We start from the raw sequence: 12,464 nt of genomic DNA, 5'->3' as shown, positions 1-12,464 counted from the left end.
CACTCGAATCAATTTTGCTATCACCTTTGTTCCTCTAAAATTTTCCTCTCTATCATACTTTTTCGCTTTGCAGAACCCGTGATAGCATTTATGTACAATTTCAGCTTGCCATGACCAACTTGTGTTTGGTGGTGATCGCAATCCATCGTTGTATCCTGGGAAACAAATGTCTATTTAAGCACCGTTGGAGGGGACAAATCTGTTTTAAGGAAACTGCGTCACGCAAGCCTCAACACTCGGTGACTCAGCTAACTCTGCCTCGACACTCGGCTGACTTGGCAGATTGACCTCGGCAACTTAGACTCAACTAGCTCAATTGACTCAACCTCAGCACTCAGTGACTTGGCAACTCAGTCTCGGCAGCTAGGTCTCGACAACTCAGCCAAGGCAGCTCAAACTCGACCAACTTGGCTGACTTAGCCTCAACACTCGGTTGACTCAGCCTCAGGCCTCTGTTGACTCAACACTCGGCTGACTCGACACTCAACCTTGACACTTGCCTCCCTTGACACTCAACCTCAGCACTCAGCTCAATCAACGCTCGCCCTCGACACTCAACTAACTCGTCACTCAGCCAAGTCAACTCGACAGCTCGGTCAAATCAACTCAATCATAGAAGGCAGCGACCCACTTAGACTCAATTGCTCACTTGGATAACCAAGCAGGCAAAGCTTGACATCCTGAGATTATCAGCTTAGGTCATTTTAACAGATAAGATTGAATTTTGATTCTATAATTTCAAATTCAGTAAATTTCCCTTGTATCTCCGGCAAAGACAGAATCGTTCCGTTGAGATGACCACGGAAGCAATTGAGGTGCAACGACTCAACGTGTGATGACCCCTTCTGCTCCTATTGGAAATGCTCCAATCAACTATGGGGACCCCTTCTGCTCCTATTGGAAATGCTCCAATCAACTATGGGGAAAGACATAGAAGTTCATCCCAATGAACTTTAAGCGGTGACAACAAAATACGTTCTTCTACTTGACCACACTAAATCTGGCTCGGTTGTTGACCAGGAACCTCCCAAGTCGACCAGGATGCAACTGATATCTAGACCATTAATGCAGTGGAGGCATGAACTCATTCTGAGTTCTTATGCCGAAACTAAATCATCAACTATTTTGCCAACTTGTACGCTATGTAGCATGATGAGAACGGCTAAAGAGCTATAGGAGTCCCTGGATAAGAAGTGCAAGACTGAGGATGTAGGGGCCAAAAAGTTTATCATCGGCCAATTCCTAGAATACAAGATCGTTGACTCCAAGACAATGATCAACCAAATCTAGGATCTTCAAGAGTGATCCTACACGAGATTCACTCGGAAGACATGGTTCTAAGTGAAACCTTTCAAGTGGCACTATCATTGAGAAGTTGCCTCGGGGTGGAAGGACTTCAATAATTTATTGATATATTGTATTTTGACCATAAAATCAGTAATAACCAATAGGGAGTTGGCTAGGGTATGATCTTGACTCGGTCAATAAAGACCACGTAATATTCTTTTGATGTGGTCAATGGAGATTCCACGTAGGAGAAGGTACGTCGAACTCAGCAATATTTAATGGGAGTTTGATAACATTTAGTGAGAACTCGAGAACACTTACCAAGAATTCAACAGTGTTTATAGCTCAACGATGTTTTGACTATTAATTATCAAGTGATTAAAAGACGTTCTGTGAGAGTTGACTCATCCATGGATCATAGACCAGAACAATAACTAATCAGAATTAGATAGTAAATTGTTAAACTATAGATTAAATGGGCAACTAGGTGGTAATTAAAATGATAAAGAAAAATAATCTCAGTTGCAAAAATAATATTGAAAATTTTCATCACCAAATATCAAGCCAAGATATACGAAAACTATCAACTCAAACATAATCGAGCATTCTAATGAAGTACAAAACAATCGATCGACACAGGTGGATGTTAACAAATTAATCAAATGGAAAAATGTCTAATGAATCAATTCTACTTGTAAATTGTGTGGTAGTTGAACAACTTTGCTATTTTATTTTGTTGCACTCGATCACCGACAATTTCATTTATTTTTTAAAAGTTATTTAATTAATTAAACTGGAGGAATTAATAATGAGACAGAGTCTAGATAAACAAATAATAATAGATATTAAATATGTAATTATCCCCCGAGTTACGGTGCAATGACGTCCTAGTGGTTCTCAAACATCCATAATTAGATTTCATGATTAGTGAAAAACTTTTATAGGATTGAGCCAATCACCTCCATTGGTTCGAAGAGTTACAAATCTTGATTACCACAAATAAATAATAAAAAAGTAATTATTAATCATCCATTTATCTGGTTTTGTATACTAATTATAATTATTTTAGTTAACTGAGTTTATTTTACGCATATTTAGGTCTATTTAATTCTTACAATTATTTTTTTATTTAAAAAACAATTATACAACATTATTTAGACATATCAACTTGAATTAAATAATACTAAATTATATATTATTTCAAGTATAATACATATACTACATCAATTAAAAATAAATCAAAATTTTATAGTATTGAGTAATTTTAATATCAATCTTACTTTAGTAAAATTAATGTTAGTTATGTAGTAAAATATTTAGTAAAACGAAATGACAAACAAAATACTATTATAATGGAATATATGCTATATTATTTTTTGTAAAAGGTGGAATCCGCCACCCCCACACGGTCAGCCCCATAACCATCTATGAAAAGGTAAATCGAAAAGCTACAGTTGGTCACGTACGATGGAGGAGGGTTTTATCTGATGCCGCACTATCATACTACAGGGCAAATTTAGAATGTAACTTATGTATATTCGGATTCAAGATATTCATAGCATTTGAGATTTAAATTTTGATCAATACATCTTTGAGAGCTTGAAGTATATATATAAATTTAGGGGGCGTTTGGTTTGGAATTTTTTTTATTTTTTTATTTTTCTAATCTAGTTTTTAAAAAATAAAAAATACGTTTGGTATGATATATTATTTTTTATTTTCTAAAAAAGAAAACTAAAAATTACATTTGGTTGCATTTTCTCGTTTTCTATTTGCCAAGGCAAGCGGTGTTACTGTAGCCGCATTTTCACATTTTCTATTTATCACCTACAGTTTCTATTTTCCACATAAAATGATATTTTATCATTTTCTATTTTCTTAAAAAATAATTTTTTATTTTCTAAAGAATGAAATTAAAAAATACAAAGCAAACAATAATTTTTAAAAAATAAAAAAATAAAAAAATATCAAATCAAACAGTACTTTAGAGATTCTTCTGTTTTTTTCTAACATCCAACACCAAATAACCATGGTCACATGTTGTTACTTACTCTTTTTAGCAATACAAAAAAAATGCATAATTTCAAGTTGGCAGACAAATTTGGACACTTAATCGATCGTTAACAAATGAAAAATAAAATAAAATTGGATTCGACGACTAAAGTTGAAAGCTGCAAAAGAACTGGACATCATCGCCGGTAGTCAACTCCGTCGGCATCACCACTACCCGCCGCCCCTTCCCCTCCTCCAAAATGCGCGCCGCTAGCCCTGCCTGCGCAGTAATTCCGAACAACATCACCCCGCCGTTCCACGCCTCCAGATGCGGTGCCCGCCTAAATAACCAATATAGGTCATCAGGGGAAAACACCCCCAGCCTCTGCCACCCGCCTGCGTCCGAGCAGACATCCACTTCCCCATTCCAACGGCATCTGTACACCCTTCCCTCCGCCGCCGCCACTCCTATCTTCGAATCGATCAACGCCTCCTCTAGAAGCTTCACCTGCTTCGTCGTCCACCGCCCCTCCGCGACGTTGAACGTCTCAAAGGTCCAGTCGTGCGACCACTGGCCTCCGGCGACGCAGAACGCTCCGTTTACGAAGATCCCCCTGCACACCGCCCGAGGGCGCGCCATGTCCGGCAGCCACACCCACGCGTCCGCCGCGACGTCATAGGCCAGCGCCGACTGCAGTCTTTCTTCAGCACTGAATCCCCCGGCCACGTACGCCATCCGTGCCTCCGCTGTGGCGGCGAAAGCGAAGTCGGCCCTCCGTGGGCCGGGCATCGTCGCCCCTCGACGCCCAACGCCAGTCAACAAATTGTACACGTCGACCGTAGTGACGACAAACTCGTCTCCGCTTAGCACCACCAGCTCGTGCCCCACGGCGGCCACCCGGTAGTCTCTAGACCTGTTAAAGACGGCGGGCAGCCTGGTCCATACGCCCATGGTCGGATCGAAGATGATCAGGTTGTGGTAGCGTCGAGGGCCAGGAAAAAAATTAAATTGAGCAAGCGCAACGAGAGGGCGAGCATGGCCGCCGGCTTTCCGGAGGTTGTAGAAAGACAGCGAAGTGATTTCTCGCCTCCATCGCTTACAGACACGCCGAGCGCTGGCGAAGTCATGGAAGGGGAGGCGGAGGAGGCATTCCAGAGCCATATCGTCAGGCAATCCTGGTATCAACTCTGCTTCCATCGTATCGTAACTAATTAAATTGTTAACCCTAAACCTAAATCTAAACCTAAACCTGGATTATAAATAACTATCATATTTATGGAAATTTATAATTATTTTTCAGTTAACTAAGTTTATTTTATGTATTATTAATACATGTAATATATAAATCCATAATTTAAAAAATCTAAAAGTAAAATAAAATAAAATAAAATAAACGTAATAAAAGACATAAGAATTCTTCTCATTAATCATAATTTTTACCCAGTGACTTAACAAATTTATTAATTTGATTTATTCTTACAATTGAAATTAAAGATACGTGGAGATTTAAGATATACTGAAAATTTATTCAATAATGCTCGTTATCATAAATCGTGTAGGCATCTTGATACAATGTGATCATAATCTCTACTTAATGCAGTCTAACCATCTAGCTAGATTATATATATTAAAAAAATATATACTTATTGACTTAGTAAATTTATTAATTTAATATAATTAATCTATTTCTAGACACGAACATAATGGAATAGAATGAGACTAGGAGTTTGCTAATTAATGTAATTTTAATTTTAACATTTTAGAGAATTAAGTCTTAATATTTTGCAATTTTGGTATATATTTCCTAAATAATTTCTTCTTTTTTTTTGCTAATAAGAATGGAAATTATTCAAAAAAAAATTATAAAACTTTATTATATGTACTTTTAGACAAGTTATATTGCAAACAAGTTATATTGCGATTGAAATAGGATTGAATATTCGATTTAAATCAAATTAAATCGCATCGAATTAATCAGAACTGAATCGAATTAAATTTCATGTCGATTCTAGAATAGGTATTAAAGGCTGGTTTTATCGACGGACAACAATTACAGGTGCAAAAAAAAACATCGATTATGAACAAGAATAAAATAGAGAAGCGTCGGTACAACAGTTATAGAAGATGAAAGTTACACAACCGTCTGATAAAATATCGATTATGAACAAGAATAAAATAGAGAAGCGTCGGTTACAACAGTTATAGAAGATGAAAGTTACACAACCGTCATCAGGAATGATATCGACGCATACAATAAAGACGCCACATAAAAGCACCAGTATAAGAAAGGTGTTTTCTTGTTAGTCTCCTTTTATAATTAAGAAAATGATTCCAAAACTGTTGGAAATATGAATGGAAATAATGAAATGGAAAGATGAGGGTCTCCCTCATATGGAGGACTTTAGTCCCACATTGGTAGTTGAAGGGCAACTTGGTTGGTTTATATTGTATCACAAGCATTGATGTTGTGAACAAATGCAAGGGGAGAGGCTCTCTCTCACGCGTGGGTGCGCAGGGGGGGGGGTGCAAATCCAGGGCCCGGATTGCACTGCCCGCAAGGTAACTTGTGTGCGAGCGCGACCTGCGCGCGTCGAATGTCGGACCGGTCAGGGCATAAATTGCCCAAGCAGATGAACCAACATTTTGCCATTCCTTTCAATTTTTGTAACGTTGGCTGCAATGAAACGGACAAGAGTAATTACCTGGCGTTGAAACGGCCAGAGTTAATTAGACGTTTCGAATCAAGCGGTCATTAATCCATTAATTGTCATTAATCTCCAATTAATGGCAGATACGGTGCAAGGTTATAAAAGAGGCAGCGACGACAGTAGGAGAGGAAAAAAAAAGACTTTTCTCGATCACTGCTTTCTTATTCTTGGCACCCCTCTGGTGATAGTTTTGTGGTAGACAGTTCGCCGGAAACGATCCGGTTTTGTCGTTGTATCCTGGGAAATAGACGTCCGTCGTGAGGGACGAATCTGTTTTAAGGAAACTGCGTTGAACGCAGGCCTCGGCATTCGGCAATTTCGGCATTCGGCATTCGGCACTCGGCCGAATCGGCATTCGGCACTCGACCATTCGGCGGTTCGGGCATTCGGCATTCGGCTCGGCCGAATCGGCATTCGGCACTCGGCCATTCGGGATTCGGCATTCGGCCATTCGGGATTCGGCATTCGGCAATCGGCATTCGGCACTCGGCCGAATCGGCATTCGGCACTCGACCATTCGGCAGTTCGGGCATTCGGCATTCGGCTCGGCCGAATCGGCATTCGGCACTCGGCCATTCGGGATTCGGCATTCGGCCATTCGGGATCGGCATTCGGCATTCGGCATTCGGCATTCGGCATTCGGCATTCGGGATTCGGCACTTGGCCATTCAGCACTCGGCATTCGGCTCGGCACTCGGCTCGGCTGTATCAGAAGTAAAGCTTATAACAATCTTAAAACAGATTCCTATCTGTTGCGATGGCGTCGGACCAAGTTGAGATGACGATAGCGGAGCCTACTACTCAACACGTACAGGTAACGACTCCTACTGTCACGATTGGGACAGTTCCAACAGTCCCAATCAATCATGCCGAGAAGCCAGAGAAATTCATAGGGTTGAATTTCAAGAGGTGGCAGCAGAAAATGCTTTTCTACTTAACCACTCTCAATCTGGCTAGGTTCTTGACTGAAGAACCGCCCAAGGTACCTGAGGGTACTTTGGATGCCCAAACCTTCAATGCTGTGGAGGCTTGGAAACACTCGGAGTTTCTTTGTAGAAACTATATCCTTAACTGTTTGGCAGATTCATTATATAATGTATACTGCACAAAGAAGTCGGCTAAGGAATTATGGGAATCCTTAGACTTGAAATACAGAACAGAGGATGCGGGGGCCAAGAAATTTGTTGTTGGCCGATTCCTAGACTTCAAAATGGTGGACTCCAAGACAGTGATCAGTCAAGTCCAGGAGCTTCAAGTGATTCTGCACGAGATTCACTCAGAAGGCATGGTGCTGAGTGAAACCTTCCAGGTGGCAGCAATCATAGAGAAGCTCCCTCCAGGCTGGAAGGACTTCAAGAATTATTTGAAGCACAAAAGAAAGGAAATGAATATCGAGGAGCTCATCGTCCGACTCCGGATTGAGGAAGACAACAGGAGCTCAGACAAACGATCATTCACTCAGCCAACGGTCAAAGCCAATGTTGTTGAACATGGCGAGGGCTCGAAACGGAAGAAATCAAAGTATTCCAAGATGGAGCCTAAAGGAGGCATTAGCAAAAAGAAATTCACGGGGAAATGCTTCAACTGTGACCGTGTTGGTCACAAATCTTCAGACTGCAGAAAGCCCAAAAAGAAGCATGAAGCTAATGTGAGCGAGGGTCCAGATATGGATCTTTGCGCAGTCATTTCAGAAGTGAACCTCATCGGTTCAAACCCGCGGCAGTGGTGGATTGATACAGGAGCCACCAAACATGTGTGCTGCAACAAGGAGCTTCTCCATGACTTTGAAGAAGTTAAAGATGGAGACAAACTGTATATGGGGAATTCAGCTACCTCAGAAATTAAGGGCCGTGGAAAAGTAGTGCTGAAGATGACTTCGGGCAAGGACTTAACTCTGAACAATGTGCTGTATGTTCCGGAGATTCGGAAGAATCTGGTGTCTGGATCACTTTTAAGCAAGCATGGCTTTCGCATTGTATTTGAGTCGGACAGGGTAGTGTTGTCCAAGAATGGAATGTTTGTAGGAAAGGGGTATGAAAATGATGGGCTTTTTAAGCTCAGTGTAATGGCCATTAGGCCTAAGATGAATAAAAATGAAAGTTCTTCCTCTTATATGCTTGAGTCATCTGTGTTGTGGCATAGTAGACTAGGTCATGTTAATTACAATTCGATTCGAAGATTAATTAACATGCAAAGCATTCCGACATTCCTACTTGACCCGAAACAAAAATGTAAGACTTGCGTTGAAGCAAAAATGACAAGGTCATCTTTTCAACATATTGAAAGAAACACAGAACCACTTGGCTTAATCCATACAGACGTGTGCGACCTAAAAGGGGTTCCCACACGTGGTGGAAATAAATATTTTATTACTTTTATAGATGATAACACAAAATTTTGTTATGTGTATCTTCTAAAAGGTAAAGATGAGGCTATAGAGAAATTTACTCTCTATAAAACTGAGGTTGAAAATCATCTTAATAAGAAGATTAAGGTGGTTCGAAGTGATCGAGGAGGTGAATATGTTTCACCATTCGCTGAGTTTTGTGCTGAACATGGAATTAGGCACGAAACAACGGCTCCATATACTCCTCAGCAAAATGGTATTGCTGAGAGGAAAAATCGAACTTTAAAAGAGATGATGAATGCTCTTTTATTAAGTTCTGGGCTACCAGAAAATTTATGGGGAGAGGCTGTGCTAACAGCGAATTACCTATTAAATAAGGTACCCCGAAAAAATATAGACAAGAGCCCTTATGAATTATGGAATGGTAGAAAGCCATCCTATAAATACCTGCGAGTGTGGGGGTGTCTTGCTAAAGTGTTGGTACCTAATCCAAAAAGGGTTAAAATAGGACCAAAAACTATTGACTGCATATTCCTAGGATATGCACAGAATAGTAGTGCTTACCGATTTCTAGTATATGAATCGCTAATTCCGGAAATACATAAAAACTCGATAATTGAATCAAGAAATGCCTCATTCTTCGAAGATGTGTTTCCGTATAAGTCTAGAGAGGAAGCAAGTTCCTCAAAGAGGACCTTTGAAACACAAGAAGAAGAACATGAGGGTGAACCAGAAGGGGTAGAGCTTAGACGGAGTAAAAGAGCTCGTGTGGAAAAATCCTATGGATCAGATTTTATCACTTTTATGTTGGAAAGTGAACCACAGAATTATACAGAAGCTCTAAGATCTTCTGAAGGACCTCACTGGAAAGAAGCGATTGCATCTGAAATTACTTCTATCTTACAAAATCATACTTGGGAGCTTGTGGATCTTCCTCCTGGAAGTAAACCATTAGGCTGTAAGTGGATTTTTAAGAGGAAAAAGAAATCGGATGGCACAATAGATAGATACAAGGCTAGATTGGTAATTAAAGGTTACCGACAGCGTGAAGGCCTTGACTATTTTGATACATATGCTCCAGTATCAAGAATAACCTCTATTAGAGTGTTATTAGCAATTGCCACACTGTGGAATTTGGAAATACATCAAATGGATGTAAAGACTGCTTTTCTAAATGGAAATTTAGAAGAGGAAATCTACATGGAACAACCTGAAGGATTTTCTGCTCCAGGACAGGAAAACAAGGTATGTAGATTGGTTAAGTCACTGTATGGCTTGAAACAAGCTCCTAAGCAGTGGCATGAGAAATTTGACAACGTCATGTTGAATAGTGGATTTAGAATCAACGAGTGTGATAAATGTATCTACAGCAAAAACATTGAAGATGATTTGGTCATCTTGTGTCTTTATGTAGATGACATACTTATCATTGGAAATAATGATAAGATAATTAAATCCACTAAGGAAATATTGAATTCAAGATTTGACATGAAAGACATGGGTCTGGCTGATGTAATTTTAGGAATTAAAATTCTTAGAACAGCTGAAGGACTTGTTCTTAGTCAGTCCCATTATGTGGATAAGATTCTTGAGAAATTCAATAAGAATGATACTGCGTTGGCACGAACTCCGATAGATATGAGTCAACATCTATCGAAAAATCGAGGACAGAGTAGCTCTCAGATAGAGTACTCTAGAGTGATTGGAAGTCTGATGTACCTAATGAGTTGTACACGACCAGACTTAGCCTACGCAATAAGCAAACTGAGTAGATACACGAGTAATCCCGGTGTTGAGCATTGGAAAGGAATAACAAGAATACTGAGGTATTTGCGTTACACTCGTGATTATGGGCTGCACTATACAAGATATCCATCTGTGATCGAGGGTTACAGCGATGCTAATTGGATATCTGAGGTAAAAGACTCTAAGTCTACAAGTGGATATTTATTCACTTTAGGAGGTGCTGCTGTGTCATGGAAATCTTCTAAACAAACCATAATAACTAGATCCACAATGGAGTCTGAGTTTGTAGCTCTTGACAAATGCGGTGAAGAGGCTGAATGGTTACGACAATTTTTAGAAGATATTCCTAAATGGCCGAAACCTGTGCCTGCAATATGCATACATTGTGACAGTCAGTCAGCAATTGGACGAGCACAAAGTCATTTGTATAATGGAAAGTCTAGACATATGCGTCGTAGACATAACACTATTCGACAACTACTCTCAACGGGAGTTATCACTATTGACTATGTAAAGTCAAAGGATAACCTAGCGGATCCACTAACCAAAGGGTTAAATAGAGAGTTAGTCGCGAGCTCATCTCGAAGGATGGGTTTGATGCCGATAGCAAATGTTGGTGCAAAGGAAACCCAACCTATGCAGACTGGAGATCCCAAGAACTAGGTTCAAAGGGACAACCTAACTGCACTGACTAAGGAACATCACTATGGGAAGAAGTGACCCAATGTAATAGTGATAGGATGGAGGATAAGCGAACAGCTTTTAATGATCCAGTAGAGTAGTGTGAAATACTCTTAAGTGATCACCTATGTGAGAAAGAAGTGGGGCCGCTTCGAAGAGATTTGGAAGGCACAAATCTTAAAACTTCTCGCAGAACCAGGCGTGTTCATGGCCAAGAACGAACACACTCATGAGAACTGAACTACATCAGGGAAAGTCCTGTATGAAATGTGTCAATGCTTATATGAATGGTCGATTGGTTCAAAGACATCGCGTCTACTAATTCAATCAATAAGCAAACATATTATCATAAGGGAAGGTTCAAAGGATAAAACCTACCTATCCTATGCCGGACTTTACTGCAGAAAGCTATCACATACGAATTTCCATTCATGTGGGGGATTGTTGGAAATATGAATGGAAATAATGAAATGGAAAGATGAGGGTCTCCCTCATATGGAGGACTTTAGTCCCACATTGGTAGTTGAAGGGCAACTTGGTTGGTTTATATTGTATCACAAGCATTGATGTTGTGAACAAATGCAAGGGGAGAGGCTCTCTCTCACGCGTGGGTGCGCAGGGGGGGTGCAAATCCAGGGCCCGGATTGCACTGCCCGCAAGGTAACTTGTGTGCGAGCGCGACCTGCGCGCGTCGAATGTCGGACCGGTCAGGGCATAAATTGCCCAAGCAGATGAACCAACATTTTGCCATTCCTTTCAATTTTTTGTAACGTTGGCTGCAATGAAACGGACAAGAGTAATTACCTGGCGTTGAAACGGCCAGAGTTAATTAGACGTTTCGAATCAAGCGGTCATTAATCCATTAATTGTCATTAATCTCCAATTAATGGCAGATACGGTGCAAGGTTATAAAAGAGGCAGCGACGACAGTAGGAGAGAGAAAAAAGAGACTTTTCTCGATCACTGCTTTCTTATTCTTGGCACCCCTCTGGTGATAGTTTTGTGGTAGACAGTTCGCCGGAAACGATCCGGTTTTGTCGTTGTATCCTGGGAAATAGACGTCCGTCGTGAGGGACGAATCTGTTTTAAGGAAACTGCGTTGAACGCAGGCCTCGGCATTCGGCCGGCGGCATTCGGCATTCGGCATTCGGCATTCGGCATTCGACATTCGGCATTCGGCACTCGGCCGAATCGGCATTCGGCACTCGACCATTCGGCGGTTCGGGCATTCGGCATTCGACTCGGCCGAATCGGCATTCGGCACTCGGCCATTCGGGATTCTGCATTTGGCCATTCGGGATTCGGCATTCGGCAATCGGCATTCGGCACTCGGCCGAATCGGCCATTCGGCACTCGACCATTCGGCACTTCGGGCATTCGGCATTCGGCTCGGCCGAATCGGCATTCGGCACTCGGCCATTCGGCATTCGGCATTCGGCCATTCGGGATTCGGCATTCGGCCATTCGGCATTCGGCATTCGGCATTCGGCATTCGGCATTCGGGATTCGGCACTTGGCCATTCAGCACTCGGCATTCGGCTCGGCACTCGGCTCGGCTGTATCAGAAGTAAAGCTTATAAGGTTAGAACATCAAAACATCGATAAAAATTATAATCTTGGAGTCTTTAACTATTAGAAGTTCACACTAACCTTTCTATTTGATGCTTAAGAAATACCATTTATGAACTTCCTATTTTCCCTT

The 12,464-nt window shown here is 41.0% G+C and overlaps 1 protein-coding gene across 1 annotated transcript; it reads right to left on the bottom strand.

Moving 5' to 3' along the window:
* Positions 1-3,445: 3,445 nt before the first annotated feature.
* LOC141826432 (F-box/kelch-repeat protein At1g80440-like) lies at positions 3,446-4,477 on the bottom strand. Its single transcript, XM_074713672.1, has one exon. It carries the CDS (start codon positions 4,475-4,477, stop codon positions 3,446-3,448), a length of 1,032 nt encoding a protein of 343 aa, XP_074569773.1.
* Between the last annotated feature and the right edge of the window lie 7,987 nt (positions 4,478-12,464).

This window comes from Curcuma longa, chromosome 4 (assembly GCF_044706935.1).
Source record: "Curcuma longa cultivar G26 ecotype Majalengka, Jawa Barat chromosome 4, ITB_CL_G26_1.1, whole genome shotgun sequence".
Lineage (NCBI taxonomy): Eukaryota > Viridiplantae > Streptophyta > Magnoliopsida > Zingiberales > Zingiberaceae > Curcuma > Curcuma longa.
This window is presented reverse-complemented; position numbering and strand designations above follow the sequence as displayed.